Here is a 25,585-nt window from a genome sequence, read left to right as displayed (position 1 = left end):
TACACAATATTTAGATAAATCATATGTACTTTAAACAGACAAAAACCTCATCAGAGTTATTAGCATGTTCAAATACAAATCATAAATTACTGTGACAGTTTGTTTTATAATGCATTTTCATGTATTTTGTGTCAGGTGATAAATCCGTGTTGTGCTGTACCCACACAACACTTCTCCTGCCTGTTTATCAGCACCGCTGCAAAGGCATGTCCCCACCCGCTCTCTTCGCTCTGGTGACCAGGAATTACTGGTGGTCCAACGTTCCAGATGCAAAGCTGGTGGTCCTTGCTCCAACTTAGTGGAACGGTCTAACTTTGACTGTTAGGCTGGCGCCTTCCTTCCAGATGTTTAAGTCACGTCTGCAGGCCCATTATCATGTCCAGGCATTTTCACCACTGGGGTCTGCAATTTTGTCTTGATTTTAATTGTTTAACAATTGTTCTCATCTGTCTTTCATGCTGTTTTTATTCTGTTTTTATTCAGTTTTTATTTTTTATTGTTTTTATTGATGTGATTGCCTGTTTATTGTTGTGTTCAGCACCTTGAGCTTCTGCTAAATGTTGTGGAAGGTGCTTTATAAAGGAATAAATTAAATGAAATGAAAACACAGGCAAATAAGAAAACTACATTCTCAACTATGAAGTACAGCAAGAAACAGGGTAACGACCCTTCCTACAACCACAGACATCTGGAACAAATTCTAATGATTAATATTTCATTTAACTTCTGAAATCAGGCTTTAGAAATGAAAGTTTTATGTAGATGATCGAAAATTAGTGAAAAAATTTGTGTTGAAAATGAACAAGACACAGCGAAAGATCTGTAATGTCATAAGTGGTGTGTGTCTGTGTGTGTGTGTATGTGCGTGCGTGCAAATCATCACACACTGATGGAATTACATCTCCATATTTGAGCCATCCCCATGGGGAGCAGTGAGCTGAAGGAGTGACTGCGCTTGGGAACTATTTGGGGGTTTAACCTCCCAATCTAACCCCGTAAAGCTGAGTGTCAAGCAGGGAGAGGCATCGGGTCCCATTTTTAGAGTCTTATGACCTGAACAGGATTTGGACCCCGATCTCCCAGTCCCAGGGCAGTCACTCTACCAATAGGCCACTGAGAAGGTAATAACTCATATATAATGTCAGTTTGAGCTTAAAAAAAATTAAACAAAACTTGTTAAATTGTATGTTTTTCAAACCATCTCCAGTCTGGCTTCTTATCCCGTTCTCATTATGAACCACGTCTGCAAAGTGAAATTCTCCTTGATTCCCATCAAGTAATAGAGAATATTTCATAGCTGTAGTTATGTAGTCTCTTTGTGCTTGCTGTAGTAATAATTATAATCCGTGTATGAGTCTGAGGAGATGCAGAGGACGCTTGTTTAAAGCATCTTTTTAACTAAAGGAATTCCTATACAGTCCCTGTAAAATCAGAATAATCCACATATTTTTGTCATAATTATATACAACAGTAGGAGGAAGAAGAGTGACAACTGCATCCAAACAGTAAAAGGCACTTCTTTTTTATAAATACTTGTTAGAGTCAAGGGCAGAAAATGTAAGAGGTTGTAGATTTAATTATTCTTCCTAGCAGTAACGCCCCGGTAATTATCCTCTCTGAATGAGAGGAACACGTAGATCACTCGGAGCGTTTGATATTAATCTATGTATCAAGCATCCAAATCCATATTCATTTGGTTTTGCAGCTAAATCCAAACAAACATGCAACAACAAAACAGCAGAAAGCAAAAATAGACCCTTCTATGAGGCTCATGAGAGACAAACTTGTTTGTGTTAATCGCTGCGAGGATGACGGGCTAATTACTGACTTAAGAAAGCTTTTGGGAGTGACTAATGTTGTTGGGGAGGACAGGAGTTTTGTTTTAGAATAAAAGGACAGCTCTTTGAAAGGATCAGCGTGCTAATAACCATCATTACTAATGGCATGATTAGGGTGACCTTTCTCTAACATCAGCCTGTGTCACCCTCTCCCTAAGCATCTCCTCCCCTACTCTGAGTTACTTACATCACTCTGCCTCCACTTCTGAGAACAAACCTGACAAACCATCCCGACGCTTTGTGAAGCTAGAAAGCTGAAAGTAACGTGAGCCGGACGACAACTTAGAGATTTAGCAAAAAAGTTCAGATAACATCTGAGCAACTGTCAAAAGCAGAGTTTGTTGCTAAGTGGCATATCATGTTCTAAAGCAATAAAAGAAGATTTACAGAATAAAAAGAAGATTTTTACTCAAGGTCTGCTTCAGCTACAGCCTAACGGGCTCGACACACGGGAGGCGACATCGCCTCTCCTCCATTCATTTTCAATGAGACATGCGGGACAAAGCGATAATCGCGGGTCTCCCTCCTACCAAGCGAAACGCGAAAAACGTGCGTGTGAAATTTTGCGCTCGTGCACGTGTCGTGCACAGACGACCCAGCGACGCGATCCCAGAAAGTTGAAACATTTTCAACTTTTCATCGCTGTCGCTCGGACGAGGACCAATCAACGGAGGTTTTGTTCACTGACCAATGAGCGGACAGGATGCTCCGTACATCTCTGAGCAAACATGGAGGAGAGGTTGATTATTATTATGTTTTATATAGTAAAATCAGAAGATTTCACATAACTCTAGCAGCACCTTGTGAAACATCATATCTACCACTTTATTAACTCTGAACCGCTTAAATAACCTTAATTCCCTCCAACCTGACACAGCCAAACAAAACAACGGAAGTTTCGATTTCGCCATGGAACAGAACGCGTAGACGGCTTTGCCGCTGCCGCGGATCGCCTCCCGTGTGTCAGGTAATAAAAGCGACGGTGACAAATTTCGCTGATCGCGGTCGTTTGTCGCCTCCCGTGTGTTGAGCCCATTACTCCTGTGAATAATTAACATTTTACTGTTACGCAGCAGCAACAATCACAGCTTGAAGGTTTTTTTTCGACAGGCTCCTTTCTACAACATGAGCCCCAGGTGAAGGGATGCACATGTGCATTTACACAGGCTCCATTTCATCCCTGCAGCCATGCAGGCTGCTTGTTCTGTGAAACTGTTCATGAGCAGAACTACATCTAAATGGAACACAGCCCTCATTAGAGCCCCTTTAACAGCTCTTTTCGTTTTACACTCTGCTGCTGTTTGTGTTTTATAGTTATTTAACAGTGTAATGTGAAATAGTAATGGTCCTGCTCACACAGCCGAACTAACAGTCTTCATCGTTTTATTTACAAGGTTATTCTGACATATCACAACATTATGACCAGTGCAACTGCTAGCTTCACTTCCATTTTCTGCTGAAAACAACCTTTAGATGTGGTGTGAATAAAATCTCCCCGTGGCAATGGAATAAATTATCATTCACATGAAAGCAGTAATCTGCTCAAAGCTGCAATGCAGAGTTTTCCCTTTTTCATGAATCACATGACTTTTTAGAAATCTGCAAAAGTGATAGTCCTACCCTGTATAGAGATCTGGGAGTTGACGTCACTTCTCCCAGCATGCAACGGTTCAAATTGAATGGCGCCATCTTGGCAGGCAGTTGCCCGCAGTTAGGCTATTGTGATTTGCAGAAAACCCAAACTAGAAACGGGAAATATGGTAGATACCTGTTGTTTCCCAGGATGTCGCAGACGCAGATTATGCGATTTTGATTCCCCAAGTTTGGGAACGCCGCAAACATTGGATCATCGCAATGAAACGCGCTAGCGACCAGGCTAAAATGAAACTGTGGGATCCTGGGAGCAAAGGTTTTCGCTTATGCAGCGACCACTTCCTATCAGGTACTTAAACCATTTCCTCGACTGTATATGGTATGAATTTTAAATGCTTCTATTGCGATTCTTAGTGGGCTTCCTAAACTTATTTTGGGGTGGCTCTTTCTGTCTTGTTGCTCATAGCAACAAGTAAACATCACGTAAAACTTTGCCTAATCATTCGTGATTTCTGCGTGCTGCTGTTTACGTGTCTTATGACCACAGCGAGGAACCGGCCAAGCTGTATTTAATTTTTAAGCAACGGTTGATCACATTTTAGATCACACATAGAAAGTACTTTGGATTGCTATTATTTGTCTCACTGCGTGAATTCTTACCATGGTAATGTCAAGGTATCTCAAATCCGGTAAAAGGTCCGCTCCAACAGCTTCTGGAGTTTTATAAGTAACCCAGGGGCATGGTAAGGGTCGGAGATGTTTAGACCATTTAATTTCAGAGCACATAAAACTATATCTTCAGTTTTAAAATATGAAGTGAACTCCAACAGTCCCATCCATTTTGTTTACATTGATGCCTGCCAGCATGGCGCCTACACTCTGAGAGTCACGTGACGTCCGGAGCTCTATGGTGATATAATGTAGGCAATAACCCCCCCCCCCCCCCCCCCCCCCCACACACACACACACATACACACACAGTCTCGTAGAACCTCATGCAATTTCAACTGAGCGCATTAGACAATAATTTTAGACATCATCAGTTACAGAGCGCGCATGAGCGTTTGAGGATGTAGCTAGACTGATGCAGAGTTGGGCACATTTCTGACCCCTGCTTCACACCGGAAGCATCAGACGGTTTTCTTGCGACTTTCACAACATGCCAGTACACATCATGAGAATATCTGCCATAGATTGTCTTCTCTGCTATGCTCCTCACTTAACTTGTGAGATCACAAAATCCGTCAAGTTTAGGCCAGCTGCCATTACACCAAAAATGAAGGAAATCACATTTGATGTTATATACGATGTTGTTCCTCTCCACTTCCTTAATCAAAGTCACACACCGATGCACCTCTGGCACGATACTGAGAGTAAATAAGCCATTAGGTCACTTGTATTGTATCGTGTCCCAGAAGCGGTTTGCAGCAAAAATAGAACCTGAAGCTAACTTTAGCAGTGCGGCGAGCTACTTCTGGGATGCACCTGACAATGCCCGTGTTGTGGCTGGTTTGAAACACCCCCACTATAATGGATTTTAATTTCAATCAGTCAATCTTCATTCATGTAGCACCTTCCACTGTCTTTGCGGGAGCCCAAGGCGCTGAACACAACAAACATAGATATTAATTAAAAGAAGATAAAAGCAAAATACAAAATGTAAAAGAAACATAAAAATGGTAAATAATAAATGGCCTGTATTTGATATAGCGCCTTCTAGAGTCCTGGAACCCCCCAAGGTACTTTACAACACAATCAGTCTTTCACCCATTCACACACACATTCACACCCTGGTGGGGATGAGCTACAATGTAGCCACAGCTGCCCTGGGGCGCACTGACGGAGGCGAGGCTGCCGAGCACAGGCGCCACTGGTCCCTCCGACCACCACCAGCAGGCAACGTGGGTTAAGTGTCTTGCCCAAGGACACAACGACAGCGACAGACTGAGTGGGGCTCGAACCTGCACCCTTCCAATTACGGGGCGAGCACTTAACTCCTGTGCCACTGTCGCCCGGTGGCACAGGAGTTAAAAGCATAAAACCAGGTCACATGAAAGCCAAACGATAAAAGTGAGTCTTTAAATGACTCTTGAACACCTGCAGCAAAGGTGACGGTTTAATGACAAGTGGAAGCTCATTTCAAAGAGAAGGAGCCAACACCGAGAAAGCCCGATCACCTGCAGGCCTATATCGAGTCTGTGTGACAATCAGTAGCTCCAGGTCAGCCGCTTTCCGCAGCAGCTGCTATCCTAGATGCTAATTTATCAGAAAATTTGGAACATGGATTTCATCATGATTCCTTTTTGTCCCAAACTGTGGTTCCATTAAAACAAGAACAGCAGCATTTTCACACCAGAGCTGGTCAGCTTAAATGGACCAGAGTTAGCTTCCTCAGGTGACCTGGACTATTTCTGCACAGGCCGTGGGTCTAGGTAGCTTCCAGCGTGAAAAGCAAATAGACAAGCCAGCAAATCAAAGACAGAAGGGGAATAAAGTTGAAAAACAAAAAGTAAACCAACGAGAAAGTAGAAAGAAAGATAAGTGACAAGTAAACCGAACTGGAAAGAAAGAGCCCTGCTTTCCTCCAGATTTGTAAGCAGCACGTGACGTAAAAGACGTAATTGCACCGCAACCTCAGACTTCCTACACACAGTGGCTGCAAATACTCTCCACACAGCTGGTCCTGTAAGATCTCAAAATCGCAGGAGAATTGCAAGATCACTCGTGATGTCACTAGTTCTCATGAAAACAAACAAAAGGCATAACGTGTGTCCAGAAGCTCTGCGCTTTATTTTCCGTCCTTTTGATAATGAAGTATATTTTTTAATAGCTAAACAATAGAAAATCAACAGGTGTCTTTTATTTTGAAATGTCCCAGATGCCTTCTCTTGGTCAGGGATGAGGTCCTCCCTCAAGTGGAGGAGTTTAAGTATTTCAGGGTCTTGTTCACAAGTGAGGGAAAGATGGAGTGTGAGATATATAGATGGATTGGTGCTGCGTCTGCAGTGATGCGGGCATTGTTCAGTGTGTTGTGGCAAAGACTGATTTAAACAGTCAATCTACATTCCTACCCTCTCCTATGGTCACAAACTTTGGGTAGAGACCAAACGTATTAGATTGTGAATACAAGCGGCCATATTGAGCTTTCTCCGCAGGCTGTCTCTCCCTAACCCCAAAATTCCACTATCTCCGCTCTGCCCCCGTTTTCCGCTGCCGCTCGCTTCCAAACTCAAATTATACTATACCCGCTCTACAACGGCTTCGCTCCGGTGCGGTGACCTGAGGTCCGCAAACAGGCATACGCAGGATTTTCGAGATCTTGCGATACAGTCCGAGCAATAAATGCGGAAGTTAGATCCAAACACCCGTTGTGTGGGAGAAGCATCGAAATGAACTGTTAATCTGCCCATCATTTGTGTTGAGAGATCAGCAGTGTTTGGATCAACAAAGTGTGACTACTTTGATAGTGGAAACTGTATTTATGGCTTATTTTTGTGCATTTAAAGTTCAACCGCCATTGATAGTTGTTAAAAGTTGTTAAACCTGTGCATATGAAACAAAAAACACGTTTTGTTTATTGATTTATTGTGAAATAACGGAAGTTGTGTTTGCTACCTTTCCTGTTGGGCAGTTGTGATTTCTGTCCATTGACTGCGGAGGTGCTCCGGTGTCCGGCAAAAATAGAATCGATCCTATTTTTGCCGGATGGTGGAATGGCGGGCGGCGCACTGCGCCGCACGGCTTCAGTAGAGGAACAGCTCTGATTGACTACAACGGGACCATTTTTGCTGTGGAGTTCGTGCCAGAGCGGAGCGGACATAGTGTAATTTTGGGGTCAGAGATAGAGTGAAAAACTTGGTCATCTGGGAGGGGCTCTGCTGCTCCTTCACATCAAGAGGAGCCAGTTGAGGTATCTGGGGCATCTAGTTAAGATGAATCCTGGACGCCTCCCTGGTGAGGTTTTCAAGGCACGTCCAACCAAGAGAAGGCCTAAAGGAAGACCCAGGACACGCTGGAGGGACTATGTCTCTCAGCTGGCCAGGGAAAGCCTTGGGATTCCCCCGGAGGAGCTGGCCCAAGTGGCTGGGGAGAGGGAAGGCTGGGCCTCCCTGCTTAGGCTACTGCCCACGTGACCTGACTCTGGAATAGAGGAAGATAATGGATGAATGGGTGGCTTTGCACTCCTCCCGTGTTTGATTTCCTGTCTGGCCTGATCTGAACTGCTGAGTTTGAAATGTTCTGGAAGCGGAGAACGTAGAAAATGGACCCAGCATTTGAATTTTGTGCCACGCTGACACAACGCGTCTGGGACATGTGTGATATGCACTGCTGTGCACCTGTTGAAAACAAACCTATGGCGGCTATTAGCTGTATAATGCACTCCACTGACAAGACATTCAACTTATGCATCAGATGGAAAGATCATGGTATAAGAGTACAAAGACAGAAGATAAAATCTGCTAAATATTTGTCTCAGTGTAGGTGATAATGTTTTTGCCTCACTGGGTCAATTCTAACAAAACTCAAAAACTAATCATTAATTGTACATGTGAATGTGTGTATGTGTGTTACATCTATTCATATATTTAATTAATTTAACTAAGCAGCCAGTTTTTTATCACTTTGCTTATTTGTTTGGACAAGTCTGAGTAAAGGGAACGAGCTCCTGCTGCAGAGCGATACTGTCACTGTGGATTCATTTCTGCAGCACATTCAAAAACTGCACTAGAAAACATTTTTACTGCCCGCCTCTGTGCTGTTAATCATCCAGTTATCTCAAATGCATCCGGGATCTCCGCGCGCGCACAAACCCAGCAAACCACTCTGCTGCAGTCTGAACTTCTTAAAATTTAAATGATTTATACTCCAACAAGCTGGTAGGAGGCAATATGCATCGTGTTACATCAGTCAGTGAGGAAAGTGTTGAAAAGTCGTCAGTGTTAAGATGTTTAGGATGTCCTGCTGTGTGTTCTTGTGTTGTGTGAAAGCACAAATAACCCTCACACAAGTACACTCCGCTTGTGTTTTTGTTGACCATGCAGTACCAGAGCAGATGGTGTGCAACCCTTTGTTCACTTCCTGAATCTAAAAGAAAAGGCTAACATGGAGGGAGAGAGGGGGGACAGGAAGGTGTGGTCCTGTGGACACTCTCAGAGCGTTACTGTCAGAACAATGCAAGAATAATTAGTGCACTCTAGTATTGTCGCTCACTGTTCCTCGTCTGTTCCCGCACAGCTCTAGAACTTCTACGCCGTCTTCAGAAGTCATTATTTCCTCCGTCCTCAGACTGCTCAACATTTTATGACAATTTGACAGGAAAACTGCGCTGGTTACCAACAGCCTCCTCTGACCGAGCCGGTGGGTGTACGGGTCTGAGTTGTGCAACATTTGCTCTACAAGTGTTTAGGTTCCCAGAACTTGCAGCAACACACATTTTACCAGTTTGGGCAAGTAAATGCATTTATCAAACATCGCGTAGAATCCTTACTAAAACCGTACTTAAGCTCATCAAAAAAATGTACTTACGCCAAGTAGGTTTGTGATCTATCAAACATGGAGTACGCACAGCTGCACGCAATCTCTGCTTCATAAATCAGAGACTAACAAGAAAGGTTCTCAGTTGCTTTTTAGTCACATCCTGCCCTCACCACGCCCACTTACTGCCATAAATGGTCAATGCAAAGTGCCTGGTGGATCTCATGCATATACATAAGCTGGCTTGTTGCAGCATTTCGATCACAACCGCAGATCAAGGAAGCGCTATTTCATAGAAGCGGAAATTGAGGTACTTGTGGGTGAGGTGGAGAAATGAAAGGAAGTGCTTTTGCAAAACAAATAAGAGAAAATCCACGGAGTGGCACAATGTTGCTGAAGCCGTCAATGTTGTGAATTCTTCAGAGAGATCTGTGGCGGTTATTAAAAAAAATGGTCCAATCAGGATTCAATCCCCAGACTCCCAGGTGAAAGTCTCACGCACGCTAACCAGTCACCCAAACGGAAATCTCCTTTGTCTAAGTAACCAGGGTGCATGGTCAATCGGGTCACAGTGACAGGACGCTCACACTGTCACAGACGCATGACATTCTGTCTAAGTCTGTCCCCCTGCTGATATTCTGCATTCCGTATTCTGCGCTTCAGGCTCTGTGTGAGTGTGTGTGCGTGTGTGTGTGTGTGTGTGTGTGTGTGTGTGTGCGCGCGCGCGCATGTCAGTGCATGTGAGGGGTCTTGTTCTGTGTGAAAACAAAGCAGTACAAGTGATAATGCTGCAGGATTTCATAATTATATCCTTCTCAGCAGCAGCACTGCAGGTGTTCTCCATGTCCAAAATGTTTATGTTTATGTATTTAGCAGACGCTTTTGTCCAAAGCGACTTACAAGTGATAATCGGCATGTTGCCCTTGAGGCTAACAACAACAACAATAACAACAACTTGACATCAGTCATGGGGAGTAGGGAACAAGGAGTGGACAGTAGAGAGGGGGGACGGATGCAGGGAGGGTGCTAGTTAAGAAGATGCTCTCTGAAGAGCAGGGTCTTCAGGAGTTTCTTGAAAATTGAAAATTAAGCTCCTGTTCTGGTAGTGCTTGGAAGGTCATTCCACATTTGTGGAACGATGCATGAGAAGAGTCTGGATTGTCCTGAGCGTGGTGTAGGCACTGCTAGCCGACGATCTTGTGATGACCGGAGCGGCCGGGCCGAGACGTAAGCCTTTGCAAGAGGATTCAGGTAGATGGGAGCCGTACCATCTCGGACTTTGTATGCTAGTGTTAGCAATTTGAATTTGATGCGTGCTGCTAGCGGTAGCCAGTGGAGCTCAATGAACAGAGGGGTGACGTGCTCTTTTTGGCTGATTGGAGATGGGGGTAAGCCAGGTCCTTAGTCAACTTAAAGTTGCGAACATTTTTCCACTAAGTTTTCTTTCATAAATCCCAAAGTTTGCGTGGAAAGTTGCTTACGCAGTTTTCCGACCCCGTTTTGTGTGTAAGCAAGCTTGATAAATGAGGCCCCTGGTAAACCATAGGGAAAAGCCCAGAGTCAGAAATGCTTTGGGGCGACGGTGGCACAGGAGTTAAGTGCTCGCCCCGTAATCAGAAGGTTGCAGGTTCGAGTCCCGCTCAGTCTGTCGCTGTCATTGTGTCCTTGGGCAAGACACTTAACCCACGTTGCCTGCTGGTGGTGGTCAGAGGGACTGGTGTCGCCAGTGCTCGGCAGCCTCGCCTCTGTCAGTGCGCCCCAGGGCAGCTGTGGCTACATCGTAGCTCATCCCCACCAGTGTGTGAATGTGTGTGTGAATGGGTGAATGACTGATTGTGTTGTAAAGTGCCTTGGGGGGTTCTAGGACTCTAGAAGGCGCTATATCAAATACAGGCCATTTACCATTTACCATTTAATACTGAAATAGAGATAATTATATACAATTACGCATTAATTTAAGTAACACAGTGAAGGGTTCACATTTTAAAGGTGTGGAACACTGAAAAAGCATTTTTAATTATTATTTCTGATTCAATTCAATTCAAAAATACTTTGTTAATCCCAGAGGGAAATTAATTTGATTAAGAATTGATTCTAATCGGTCGCTCTGCTAAAAACAGAGTCAAAGGAGTCAGAGTTGGAAGTTGAGCACAATTTCCCGAATGCACAACAGGGAGGGTAGGGTCTTTTTTGGAAGTGACAGATGCTTTTCAGACCTGACGTCGCCCATGTCTTGTCCCTTTGTTCTGACATCCTCACTTGCAAAAACAGAACAAAATAAAAACATGCGTGTAAAGAAAATGGTGACAAAATGATTTATTATTATTTCTGTTATGGAAATTTTATGTTTATTAATTCTTGATCATTGACTCAATCAACTGAACGTAATATGTATTGCTCTATGCCTCCTTGCATGCCCACTTCAGACACACACACACACACACACACACACACACACACACACACACACACACACACACACACACACACACACACACATTCTTGGACCCCCCCCCCCCCCCCCCCCTCTCTCTCTCTCTCTTTCATTCCTTTCTTATCTCTTGGTATAAATAAACTCTGTGACCAGATGTTCGGGGCATTTTGCCTCATGCATTACGCCACAGTTATAACTGTTTGCCTTGTCTGCTCATTGTCTCCTTTTTCTCTTCGACTATAGGAAATGGGCTATTGATAAACATATTGATAAAATCCATGACAATTTAATAATTGTTTATTGATGGCTGCAGTTTTTTTTTTTGTAAAACTCACCACCAGGGCCTAGTTCTAACGGATTAGGTTTAACTTTAATGATTTCCATCTATCCATCATGCGCAGACACACATTTAACTGATCGTTTATCACAAGTTCCACATGTTAAAACACCAGAAAAAGGCAGAGCAGCATGTGAGAACCTGTACAGCTTATCAAAATGACCAAAACTTGGTGGGTAACGCTATCCACCAGTTTGAGGCCACATTTAATCATTTATAGTTGCAAAACATTTAATAACCAAAAACATTCAATTTAGGCTCTGCTGATAAAATGTAATTAAAGGGACTCTAAAGAAGTTTGAAGTTTTTATGATCGCGATCGCCACTCAGGCCTAACGCATAACTGCAGCTTCAAAAGTAAGCTCGTGCATGAGGTGCGCACGCTGTACGTGCACACTCCTTAACAAAAATAACAGCTGAGACAGTCCCGTGTGTGTGTGTGTGTGTGGCCCGGAGGACAGAAGAGCACAGCAAATTAATAAAAATAATGTGCCTCTGTCTCTGCAGCTGCACTGTCTCGCTGGCCCGAACGTGCAGTGTGTGTGTGTGTGTGTGTGTGTGTGTGTGTGTGTGTGTGTGTGTGTGTGTGTGTGTGTGGCTCGGAGGACAGAGGACAGGAGAACGTGCAGCTAATTAATTAAATAATTTGGTTCTATACCTTTCTCTTCAGCAAGCCGACAAAGGTTTAAGATGGGTCAGTCCTCCTGCATGCTCAGATCATTCCCTTCCCTTGCTTGAAAAATTGTTCCAAAATGAAAGTTGAACCCACATCTGTTTTATCTATTAATTCAATGCTGTTCGGCAAGTGTCAAATAAAAATTTGGGCGTCTTATTACTGTAAAAAATATATCATTAATGTAAAAAAGAAACTCAAAATGGCTAATTATATTCACAACTGGAGTCAAACCCAGGTCTTCTGCATGAGAGTCAGACATCTTACTAGGTGAGCTAAAGCATCAATGACGCTCACACCATCTGTAACATTTATATCCTTGATGACACCTGAAACAACGTCAATCCAAAGAACGGTTCGAAGCGAAAATGGCTATTTTGTGGCTAATTTGCAGGAAATATCTAGAAGAAAGTAGCTAAGGGTCCTCAGAAATGTAGCTAGGTTCATCACTAGGCGTTAGGAACAGCGACAAAGTCGCTGAGTTGACACTAGCTCTTCCTCTGCTGTTAAAGCTACTGATAGCAAATGCTACGGGCGATGCCTGAGCGTGAACGCGCATGAAGCAGCCTGCTCGACCCGAGCAGCTCTCTTTTCTGTGATTTTACAGAAAAACAGGCAATCACAGTAAAAATGCCAGGGCTCATTCTACAGGACCATGGCATTGCAGGAGAATGTATGAAGAAGACATTTATTATTACTATACAAGTTTTGACCGTCAAACTTCCTTATAGTCCCTTTAATGAAATTACAAAATATAATTTATCAAAACAAGTAACTAAAACCAGCAAAAACTGGCTATAGGTTTCTAAAACTGTTTACCAGAGTGGATAGCAGCTTAAAAAGTAAAAATAATCAGATATTACTAAACCTGTTTCAGGTTATTTTAGCTGAAACGCCATCAGAATTGACAGAAATTGAGTAATTCTTCTGAAACAAATAATGTTGCTTTGTACCCTTTAACTCTAATCATGTTGTGTGTGTTTGTTTCTCTCTCCAGTTTGATGGAAGCTAGTGACAAGGAGCCCGCGCCTGTTTGATCCTGACCTGCTCTCATTACTGTGATGGCGGCATCGCAGCTAACTCGCGTTACATGTCATCTAGACGGCCTCAGAAACCAGACAGCGTAATATAAGAAACGCTTTTCACGGTAATATAAGTCCTGGCAACAACGACGTGTAAAATGTGTAAAACACCCAATGGGGAAAAAGGGGCTGGAGCACATGGAAAAACACCAGCAGCCGAATCAGGAAAACCAGTGAAGAAACCGGGGAGTAGAGGTGCACCGTGACCTCAACACCATGACATTTGATTTAGGCATATTTATGAAGAAAGTTGAGAACAAAAAAAAATTACATTATCAAAATAAAATGTTTTTAAACCAGCTAGAAGTTCAAATGGAACATATTTTATTCTATCCTCCTGAGACCCTAGCTCATATAATCATTATCTTCATAGACGTATATGATTTATTATTATTTAGTAATTGTAATGTTTGAAATTTATCAAGACTGTTTTGTTCAGTTAATAAAATAATACAACTTTCATGTTTTTGAGAGCTGACTCGTCTGAAACAGCTAGAAAAGTATCACATAAAAAGTCCAGCTCTCAGTTAATAAAAGTATTTAATTTTAATAATAATCAGCTTAAATCAGTTCCTTAAACCAAATCATTCTCCCACTTTTAAAGGCAGAGGGAAAATTATGCATGTTTGCAAAGTAATGTTGTTTCAATAACTTATTTTATTAACCTCCATTAACATGAATTTGTTGTGATTTAAAAGAAAAAAACTATTCTAACCCTTACAGATTAGTCAACTCTCTTAAAAATGCAAAAAATAAATAAATTGAAAGAAATTTTTAACTAACTTCTAAAAAAAAAAGAAAGAAAAACAAAAAAAAGTTGAAACTTAAAGTCAAGAGTCTCAAAATGTGTCATGGTTGTGCCTTTTTCTCTTTTGGTTGTGCACCTAAGTGTTTTGCAGGTGGGTGTGTCGGAGAGTCACAGCTGCAGCTGATTTCCATCAGCAGGACCAGAGGATTTAAGGAGCGATGTTGCCACACTTCAGCGCCGGTTGATACTCTATTACTGGGTACTCTAGCCTCACCACGTTCTGTTCCTGTTTGAGAACTCTGAATAGTGTGTATTCCTGTGCTCATTTAAATCTTCCCTGTCTGCTCCAGTACCAACCCTGGATTCTAACCTCGGTTCCTGTCTGCCTGAAGTGTGCTATACTTTCAACGTCGCTCAGCTCCTCTGGCCTTCCGCTCTCCACCACTCACCTGTCCTGGATCGTACACTTCCACCTGTTACTCCTCTCCACCAGACAATCTCCAGCTCAGACCTGGCTTGCCTCCCTCTCCTGCTCAAACCGGAGTTAACCCCCCTGGCCCAGTTTGGATCAGCGCCCTTCGTTCTCGTTAATTTTCTTTATATTAAAACATTTGTATTTTTACTTACCTCTCTCCGTGTGTGATTCTTTCATGTGGGTATAAAGACTTCAACCCAGCATGACAAAATAATTTTAAAAAGCTCTAACTTGAAGAGAATAAAATATGTGCAATAAGTCAATGGATTCTGGTTCTTAGGAGGTTAGGTATCAAACATTTAAGAAAGGCTTGATTTATTATTTGCAAACAGATTTAGGTCTACTATGACACACACACACACACACACACACACACACACACACACACACACACACACACACACACACACACACACAGAGGACAATATTAAGTGCATCAAAGTTTTAGGTAAGATTTACAGTGTGAAGCCACAGAAGTCCTAAATAAAGGTGCCCTGAGCCGCAGCGCTGCTGAGGTCAAACCCAGCTCAGACACTCTGCCCACACTGCAGAACTGTCTCACCGAACCGCAGAGGCAGAAAACCCTTCAGGTGTGTGGGAGACAAGCAGAGGAAAAGAGCGCCGTTTCATTCAGCCACTGAGAACATTAGACCGTCGGTGTTTGTGGAGGGAGAAGAAGAGGCAGGAATTTCTTTACACTAGAGAAACGTGTGAGGAGAAGGTCAGGAGAAGAAGAGCGGACCGGTCAGAACCATCACTGAGCAGATTTTAAATGTGTCGTGTGAGATCAGTGAAACAGAGGACGGAGCTGGCAGAAGGTGTCTCAGATGGAAATGGGTGGATTTAGGATTCTGGCAAAGGTGCATGAATACTTCTACCCATTCCTGTCTGGAAAATCAGATTAGGATGGCAAGATACATTACTATCAGTGAGATTTACCACAATATCTGTACATTTAATCCCAATACAAGTTTAAATCTAAGAAGATTATGTTGATTTATGGGCATTTATTAGCTCAAAACTAAAATATTGTTTTATTATTTATTATTTTAATTGATGTATTTATTTATTTAAGGCTTTGGGACATTTAGGTAAAGAACAAAAATATGTCATTGTAAGTGTCTTATGGTTCTTCAAAATTCTGCACCAAATATTTGATTTCAAACAAACAACAGCATCAATCCCAACAGGAGGTATCAGATACGAGCAGAAAAACACATGCAGAGGAAAGAAAAGTGATCACGGATGTTTTCTACTCCAACACCACACACACACACACACACACACACACACACACACACTCGTAGCTGCAACTCTCACACACCTGTACTTCATCCCCGTGTGTTTCCCCGTGGACTCCTTGAGGGAGATGTGGCGTGGCGTGAAGGAGCCGAAGCTGCGAGCGATGATAGCCACGGTGCGGAACTTGGCTCGGGCTTGGTTGACCACGTTGGGGCTGGTGGTGCTCTGCTTGCTGTGATCTCCATTGCCCCTCTTCAGGTTGTGGTCTGTGCAGGCGATGGACACCTGCATGGCTGAGCTTCAGCAGGTGGGACAGGTTGTGTGGAAACAGGGAAGCCTGCTTTCCTTTGTGATGTGGAAATGTTCTCGTCTCTTCACTTTTCAAGTTCCTGGCTGTGGTCTTGCTGATGCATCACTTTATTCTTCAAACCAAAACAAGCCTGCAAAAGCGTTTCTTCTCCCTTTTCCAGTCTTCCTTTGAAGAAGTGCAGGTCAGTCATCAAAAACCTGGAACAAAAATACAATCACTCCTCAGTTCTTGACAGGATCAGTCCCTCACAGGTTTTCTCTCTGCTTGTTTCTGATGCTGAAGCTTCAGGATGTTTCTTTCTTTCAGGATTTGAGCTGCAGAGTAGAAACCAGCAGCGGTAGAGATGAAGCAGAGGAATGCCAGAGAAGCGCGGAGAGAGGCAGAGATGTGAGCTGGGCGATGCGCTCTCCCTGCTCTAACTGTGGGAACGGTGCGCTAGCAATGCCATGTGAGAGGAGAGGGGAGGGGGGTGAAGGAGGAGGGGACAGGGTCAGAGAACAGATGAGGAAGGATGAAGAGAGAAACGAGGGGGGCAGTAGCTCTCTGGTCCTGGGTGGGTGCACCACCACATTTCTGCCATCGGCACTTTTGTCCATCTTCTTCTTCCTTTTTCCTTTTGGCTTTTCAGTGTTGATGTGTGTCACTGATGTGAGCCTGCCCCAGTTTCTGTGGTATTAGCTCAGTGCTTGATGTTTGGATGCTTGGATGTGTTTTTCTTCCTCCTGTTGTTGTTGATTCTATCAGCAGGGCAGCTCCGTCTCACAAAGAAGACCTTCGGGGAGCTAAAACGCTCTCCCTCATCAGCTGCTGTCGGTTTATCTTCCACTACTGGTCCTCTTGTTGTTCCTTTATCATCCGTCTCTAAAGTCTTTTTACTCTTCGGCTGCTTTTCTCATCTGCACCCTAGTCCAACAAACCAAACTCAAACCTACTCCACATGTTCTCAAGTTCTGTAGGAACCTTGTAATCACTCACTGATTCAAATCTGATGTGTTGGCAGAGAAAAGGCATCTATAGATGTTACATATAAAAGGCAGGAAGAACCAGTCCTAGGACTCAGAGGCAGTTTCTTATAAGCCTACAAACAGGTTCTTATTGGGTCCATCTGAGGACTGTTCTGTCGTTGTCTTTTCAGTTATTTTAATTTTATTTGGCTTCGGATCAACGAAAATCCCCTCAGTTTCACATTCTTATTTAAAAGAGCTCCTCTGTTGGTTACCCTTAGGTTTCCTGGGGAGTGTTGTAAAGCAGTTCCCCATCGGGACAACAGAGGGTTTAGCACTTTTCTGGGGAACATTTGAGACTTTTTAACACAAACTGATGTGTCCCTGATTCTCCTCCACCTCCTCATACAGCCACTCGCCACCTCCAAACCCACTTTTCTTGTCATTTCCTTCCACGATATAAAAAGTTAGCCGCGTTTCTTTGAATACCTTCCGTCACAGGTGTGTAAACTTTCATATCGTCTTGCTTCTTCTGCGATATAAGTTACCCAATCAAACAATTGGCTGACTTGTTTTTCAGTCCATGCAAATGCATGAAAAAGTTGTATGCAGTTATAAATCGGAGTCGCATTGTTGAGATAAAAAGACGAATTTCTGCAGATCTAGCAAACCCCCCAGATGCAGCTCCAAACCAAAGCCAACACGGGGATAAATAGATGAGGAGAAGAAGGTGCACTATCAGAAGCAAACCAGAGAATAAGATAAAAGTTTCAATCAGATGTCAGAAGAGAGAGAATTTAGTGTGAGTGTTCTGTGATTTTTCTGAGGTGTCAAGTGGAGGTCAATGGAGCGCAGTGCTCCCTCCAGTTCTGTGTGTGTGTGTGTGTGTGTGTGTGTGTGTGTGTGTGTGTGTGTGTGTGTGTGTGTGTGTGTAAGATCATGTAAAATAAATATCAGTACTTCTGCATTTCTCACTGTAAATATGACAAAGCAGGAGGAGCAGACGTAGTTTTCTCCACAAGCTTTAAATTTCTCCTACAAAACAACCATATTTCAGACATCTTCATGACTTAGCCTTAAAAGGATGAGCCTGAATAAAGCAAAGAAAGAAAATCAAGTAAAATTGAAATATACTGTAGAGGGACAAGAAGAAATCCATTGTTGACAGAAGGACATAAAGAGTCCCATTTGCAGTTCACCAGGTGTCATGTAGGGACACAGCAAACGTGGCAAAACATTGCAATATATTCTTCCCTTTGTTCTGGCGTTTGATCCAAATGTTCTTGTTTGGAGTAAAAAATCTGTCAATGGGGTAAGCTAAAGTTGCTTGGCTAGAACTCTTAAGACAGCTCATAAATCTAACCTTAGATTATTGAGCTATTTTTGCGTTCCTTGGCCAAATGCACACGGAGACATTTTAAAAGACAACCGTACAGGAGCAGTGCCAGGGTTTTGTTCCTGCAGTTGCTTTACAGTTGCTTAGTGATTGTTAGTGGTCCCTGTTCTCCGTGGATGCAGACTGAAGACCACAAGGGGTTTATCAAGGGTTGGGGTTGCTAAGCCATTGTTTGACCGAATATTACCATTGTATTAGTAATCTTAAGCTAACGCCTGGCGCTGCCTATGCTACTAGAGATTCTGCCCCACCACTGAGATCTGTCCATGGGTCATGGCCAGAATGTGCATTCACATGTATAGGATGGCTTTCCAGGTTATAAAAATTGGGCTTTGTGTTACTTTCTTAAAAATCAGTTTCTGCAAACCCCAAAGTGAAATGTGGTTCTACAATGGGAGGTTAAACACAAACGCACATCAACTTAAGCTTCACTCAACAATTCTACAGTTATGTGCTATTTTGTGTTGGTCTATCACAGAAAACATCAATAAAACATTTAAGTTTTGTGGTTGTGAGGGGTCAAAGCTGGTAAAATTCAAGAAGAATGAGGCCCTGGACCCACTCCCAAAGGCACGTGCCGGGGGGGGCACAAAACAAGCAGCACTGTGAGGGTCATGTTCTTTGATTTCTCCAGTGCATTTAACACAATCCAGCCTGGTGTACTTTGCCAGAAACTCCAGAAGACACAGGTGGGGGCCTCAACTATCACCTGGATTAAAGACTACCTGACAAACAGACCACAGTTTGTGAGGCTGAAGAACTGCACATCAAACCAGGCGATCAGTAACATTGGAGCACCACAGGGGACTGTACTCTCACCATTCCTTTTCACCCTGTACACCTCAGACTTCCAGTATAAATGAGAGACCTGTCATCTACAGAAATACTCAGACTGTCATGGTCTGCGTCTCACCTCATGTGTGTCCTTTTGTCCTCCATTCGTCTCTAGGTGCTCCTTTTGTGTCTTCTAGCGCCCTCATGTGTCGTGTCTGCGTCTTCCTCGTGTTCCCCATTTGCCCTCTAGGTTTCCCTCCTCAGACCTCTCTCCCAGGTCCTGTGCTCTCTTGGCCCCCTCTTAGCCACGCCCCTGTAGTTTCTTTCTGTAGTGTTTTCCTTTAGTGTCAGCTTCCCCTTAGAATATTAGTTATGGTTCATGCCTTCTGGTCTTTTGTTTTTCTCTTAGGTCATTTTCCTTTGTTACAGCCTTTCATTATTTAGTGTGTTTTTTCCCACCAGTGTTTTCTTCCTCCTCCCTGAGTTAGTAATTGTGTTCACCTGGTCCCTCTCCCCACACACCTGCAATTCATCTCCCTCTCATCTTCCCAGTCTATATAAGCCCTGTCTTGTCTTTGGTTTGTGTCGGTCCATTGTTTTGTTGTCAGCGTTTGTTCGTGCTCTGTCTGAGCGTTTCATCTCTAGGTCTTCGTGCTCTTAGTTAGCTTCTTGTCTCTAGGTTTTAGGTACTCTAAGGGAGCTTTGGTTGTCCTGTGCTCCAGGACTTTTGGACTTTGGCTCACTGCCTTGGATTAATTTTTGTTCTTTTATCCTGCAATAAAAGGATTTTTACTTTGAATCAACTTCTGCCTCTTGTCGTCTGGGTAATCTGCATATTTGGGTCCTAAACATCCCCTCCAACGTGACACAGATGACTCTGCAGTTGTCGGGTGTATCAGAGATGGACAGGAAGCTGAGTACAGAGAGCTGGTGGAGCGCTTTGTGGCATGGTGTGGAAACAATCATCTGACCTTGAACGTGAACAAAACAAAGGAGATGATTTTAGACTTCAGAAGAAACAGGGTGGAGTCAAACACCGTTTCCATCATGGGAGAAGAAGTGGAGGTGGTTGAGGAATACAAATACCTTGGAGTTCACCTGGACAACAGACTGGACTGGAGAAAGAACAGCAAAGCCGTTTACAAGAAGGGACACAGCAGACTGCACTTCTTGAGGACGCTTAGGTCCTTCAATGTCTGTAGCAAGATGCTGCAGATCTTCTACAAGTCTGTTGTTGAGAGTGTAATCTCTTCAGCCATCGTCTGTTGGGGTAGCAGCATCAGAAGCAGGGACCTGAAAAGGCTCAACAGCCTCATAAAAAGGCTGGTTCTGTTCTGGGGACGACTGTGGAACCACTGGAGGAGATAATGCAAAGAAGGATTCTCCAGAGAATCAAGAAAATGATGGACAACCCTGAGCATTCTCTTCACAAGACTGTCCAACAACGGAAGAGTGTCTTCGGTCAGAGGCTTCTTCAGTTTCGCTGCAACACTGACCGCTACTGGAGATCCTTCCTGCCAACAGCCATTGTAATATACAATAACTCTTTGATGACTTGATTATTATTATTATTCTGAGCTACTACAATCAATTTCCCTCTGGGATTAATAAAGTATTTTTGAATTGAATTGAACTGGAATATGGGAGAGTCAAGCTTATAAGCTGTAGCTGTCTGTTGTTGTTTAACGAGCAGAAACTACTCTGAGTACCATTGTTGCTTAGTTTCTCCGATGTAAAGATCTGGACAGTCCTCACTACACTGGACTGCATAAACGACCCCACTGAGCTTCTGTTTGGGTGTTTTGTCTTCTGGATGGACCAGTTTTTGTCTGAGGGTGTTGTTGGGTTTAAAGTTTACCGGGATGTTGTGTTTGGAGAAGTTTCTTCTAAGTTTCTCGGAGACTCCTGCCACGTATGTGATGATGGTGTCTTTGTGTAAAGGGTGTTGTTGTTAGGTTGGTAGCAGAGCTCTCATGTTTAGTGTTAAGTTCAGTGAGATCATGGAATGGGATCAAGAATGTTCTACAGACAGGAAAAAGATCTCAGCTAACATAGCTGTAGATCACATGGATAAGTTTCTGTGGTTGCATTTATTTTACATTTATTTTACTACCTCTTACTACAGCTGTCTTTAGTAAGCACAAAGTCAATATGGTTGTACACCTGTGCAATAGCAATAAATTATCTTGATTCCTGTTAAATGTACTTCCTGAATGAGTGACCTTTTAAGGCTAAAATAACAAAATGACAAATACAGACAGAAGGAAAAATTATTTCTTCTTTTGTAACTCATTGCATCACTACCTGGTATCAGAACAGGACTCGGTATTGGAAGATAATCAAAAATCAAACAACTTGGACTCAAATCAGGGGCAAAAATGTGGTTGTAACATCTCTAGATATAAGTCAGCTTTATAAACTAAAACTATTATTTATGAACTAACATTAACACTAACAATAAATGATATATTTTTATTATGTTGTTTGAACCACGGCTAATGGAGAAGCAGCTCACTTAAGATCAATATCTCAGCCGTGTCCCGATAAGTAACTGGAGCAAGCTGAAATCCTTCTCCTCTCTGATGAAGTGTGGGAAAATGTTAAAGTGTGATTCTGTGCTGCAGTGAGTGTATCACATGTAGATATTCTTTCATTTCTACCAATACAGACTGGTAGACCTTTATAAAAAATCCACTGATTACCTTTCCTTATCCATTCTCTTTTTCCCTTTCCTCTCGTTTTTATTCAATCACAAATGTTACTTTTCCCATCATTATGATACTTTAATGACTTTTTAATGATTTTTATTTCGAATTTTCAATCTCATGAAGCGCCTTGAGGTTTTAATATTGAGAGGTGTTATATAAAAGATTGTTTCTTCTTCTTCTTCAGAAGGCAAGCAGGTACAACAATCCCGACATAATAGCTGCTCAGTTTTGTCGAGGAGGAGCAGACTGTCCTAAGGGAAAGACAGAATCTTAAAGGCCGATGACGAAGACACTGGTCAGCCTTCTCAGAAGCCGTAATAATCTACCAAAGCAAACACCCTTCTCTGTCCAAATTTGGACATTTCTGTCATCAAATCCTTGGAATGTGAGTGGATATCAAATTTTTGACCCGAGGAGCCGGTCCATCCTGTGCTGTGGGACGTTTTTATGTTGGTGGTGTTTTTGGGTTTCTCACAAGTAAAGGTCTGTGCACTCCTCCTCTGGTTGGGTTAAACCCAAACGGATTCAGCAGTTGGACTGGAAAGGCAGCTGCGTCCCCTCATGCACTGTAGAATGTCCTTTTGAGCTTTTATTTATTTATTTTCAGTTCAGTGTCTCTGTGATACTTAACAGCTGCTGGCTTTGGTTTCTGCCGTTTCTCTGATTACTCTGTTTTGTTTTTGTTCTCCTGGCATCTGCCTCTAAGCACCAAGTGATAAGACCCAAAGCTCTGAGTGCAAGGCAATGACTGTGCCCTACTTATGCAGCTGTGTGTGCATGCGTGATCACGTTCTGCTGTGAGCTTGGTCAGCAAAAGCTTGTTTACTATATCGTGAATTCCCCCGAGTGTCTGTCACATCTCAGTTCAGATCAGATTCTCCATCTAGAAGGAAGTTCAAATAAATTTCATAATGTCTGTAGACCTATAAAATATGGAAGATGTCCTCAGAAAAGGGTTCTCCCTCCTTACTTAAAGGTGCAATATGCATGAAGGAAGTAAGAATGACATGCTGTGGTCAAATTTGTTTCTGCAGTTCAGTTTTTAAACAAAGTTACCATCTCACTGCCGTTCTGTGAGTGGCATGACTGTTACCAGTTACAGATCAGCGCCAAATAATTTTAGGTGGCCCGTAAATACAAGTAAGATACAGTAATATGATAAGGAGATAAATACATAGTCATATCTAGAGTTGGCACTCTTGGGTGTTTTATTGTAAGACGCACTTACTACACTTATTTACAGGAAGTGTGGTTGTTTGCCGTCTTGCTGTCGGCCGTATGAGCTCGAAATCATTTTCAATGTAACTTTAATTCCAACATGAATGAGAAGTTAGAATGTTTTATGACCATTTCATTATAAAATTCTTACATATTGTTCCTTCAAATCAGACAAAAGTAACCTAAGGATTTGGAGTCATACTCATTAATATTCATGATATGCAAAACATCTTGCCACTGATTGGCTAACAGCAATGCAGCCCTTCTGCTGCCTCTGTTTGCTCTGCAATGTTAAAGTGTTAGCTACTTAAATAACACTCATAAATTCTGGGAAAATATCCTGGGACCAATAAGGCAAAAGTGGAACTTTTGGGAAATGTATTTGATACAATGCCTTCTTCTACAACCCCCCAAGGCACTTTATAATACAACCAGTCATTCACCCATGCACACACACATTCTCACACTGATGTTGAGCTGTTTGTAGCCACAGCTTTGCTGAGGTGCAGAGGCAAGGTTGCCAAGCACTGGCGCCACCAGTCCCTCCAACCACCGCCAGGTGCATGTCTCATTAAAACTGGTGTAAAACTAACATTAAAGTTAAGAAAAACAACAACATACCAACAGTTAAACATGGTGGTGGTACTGTGACGATCTGGTGCTGCTCAACGGCTTTAGGACCTACTTGCTTTAATGGATTATGGATTCTAGCAGAAAAATCCTGATGGAGATTGACTGACCTTTGACCTTTAACATGACATTTAACAGGGGTTTTTCAGTGTTCTAAAGGAGTAATTAATAAATGAAATCACCATGCATTTTTATTTAACCCTTGTTTAACCATTAAAGAACACACATACATCCCAGAATGCGGTGCAAACTTTATAAAATTTTTCAAAAATCTGTCTACCAGTTAAGTTTAGACAGTGTGCAAAAATTCAGCATGGAGCACTGAAATGGACAGTTATTGCTGCATTTATTAGCCACATGATAATTTCTCCAGTTCCTATGCTCTGCTGTGCTCTGCAGCTGTGCTCTGAGTGTCATGATGTAAGCTGGCATCTGAATGCACCCTGCTGTAAGCTTCTCAAGCCCTGCCCAAAGGACAGAGATGTTCCTAAAACTATCGACGGTGGCAGCTGTTGGCCACGGCTGACATTGCTGCAGAATGCGATTTGTTAAGCATCCTGAAATTTCCGTCAGCAAAAAGTTAAAATATGTGTGAAGAAATAGTTAAAACATCACTGGTACTCAGGTCACGGCTTGTGTTTTCGTCTAATCTTTCAACGTGCTAGACGTCGAAGTCCAGCGTCCTGTTCGGAGCTTCTCCGGGTGTTACAACTAGGCTGAAGTTGGGGGTGGGGGGGTGGTGGTGGTGGGGGGGGGGGGGGTTGCAGGATAAAAAAGGAAACCATTAAATTGAAAAGTGACCCCAGTAAAGAGGTGGAGTTTCCTAAGATTCTCTAAAATAACACACACCAGAATAGTGCTTTGGCGGTGTGCATAGGACCAACAGCAAAGGCTGAAGGAGGAATGTTTTCCTCAGTTTCACATTTGCAAGGAATATAAAATTTAATAATAAAATACGAGAGGAAGGAGGGATTTATAGTATTAAAGTGTTTATGCCAAAGGCAAAAAGCTGATGCTTTAACCCCATAGGACTCAATTATTAACTGGGACAGATAAGTTCTGGGTCATAACCAGCGGGTGGTGGGATTCTGAACTCACGATCAGCTCAGAAGTTCATGGATGTTAGTCAGGTGCTTTAAATAACTTATTTGAACAAATGTCTGAGGCTTGCATCTTTCATTAGTATTATTTATTTTTGAATGTCTTAGCAACCAAAACCGATACATATAAGTAAAACAGTACAAATGGTCTTTTTATTCAGAAACATGGGAAATAGGTCACATGATGGTTGACAGTGTAAACAGTGTCAGCATAGAAACACAACTGTGGAAAACTTTATGCAAAAATGATAAAAACATTTGACTTTCAACCCTGAACTGTAGTGATCTTGTTCTCCGAGCAGAAAACGCCACAACGCAGCAACAGTTTTCTAAAGACTGCAATAAAAAACAGAGCTGTCAAAAACTAATTAGATGTTCTTTGCTTTTTGCTGTTCTTTACACCATAGCCCGAACTTGAAGCTGATATGGAAAACAGATACTTACCGACAGGGATCAATAGGTCACGACTTCATCTTTTTTTTTTTTTTGCAATGACTTCAAAACAGCAGTTATTATTTGGTGGGTGGTATTTATCTTGTTTGATGAAAGGAAAGACAACACGAGCTGAAGACTTGATAAGAAACAGGTACATTTGTAGCACTGAGGCA

General features: G+C 42.6%; 1 protein-coding gene across 4 annotated transcripts in view; it reads right to left on the bottom strand.

Moving 5' to 3' along the window:
• Nucleotides 1-25,585, bottom strand: part of kcnab1a (potassium voltage-gated channel subfamily A regulatory beta subunit 1a) — a 183,842-nt gene that overhangs the window by 98,798 nt on the left and 59,459 nt on the right. The window contains exon 1 of one of the 4 annotated variants that reach the window (XM_015975706.3): nucleotides 15,980-16,413. The exons of the other annotated variants lie outside the window; for them this stretch is intronic. Coding sequence (XP_015831192.1) covers nucleotides 15,980-16,188 — 209 coding nt within the window. The 5' untranslated portion in view covers nucleotides 16,189-16,413. Of the gene's footprint in view, nucleotides 1-15,979; nucleotides 16,414-25,585 lie in introns of those variants that run through there. 4 annotated transcript variants of the gene reach the window in all.

This window comes from Nothobranchius furzeri, chromosome 13 (assembly GCF_043380555.1).
Source record: "Nothobranchius furzeri strain GRZ-AD chromosome 13, NfurGRZ-RIMD1, whole genome shotgun sequence".
Taxonomy (NCBI): Eukaryota; Metazoa; Chordata; class Actinopteri; order Cyprinodontiformes; family Nothobranchiidae; genus Nothobranchius; species Nothobranchius furzeri.
Note: the sequence above shows the minus strand (reverse complement) of the source record. Positions and strands in the feature narration are given on the sequence as shown.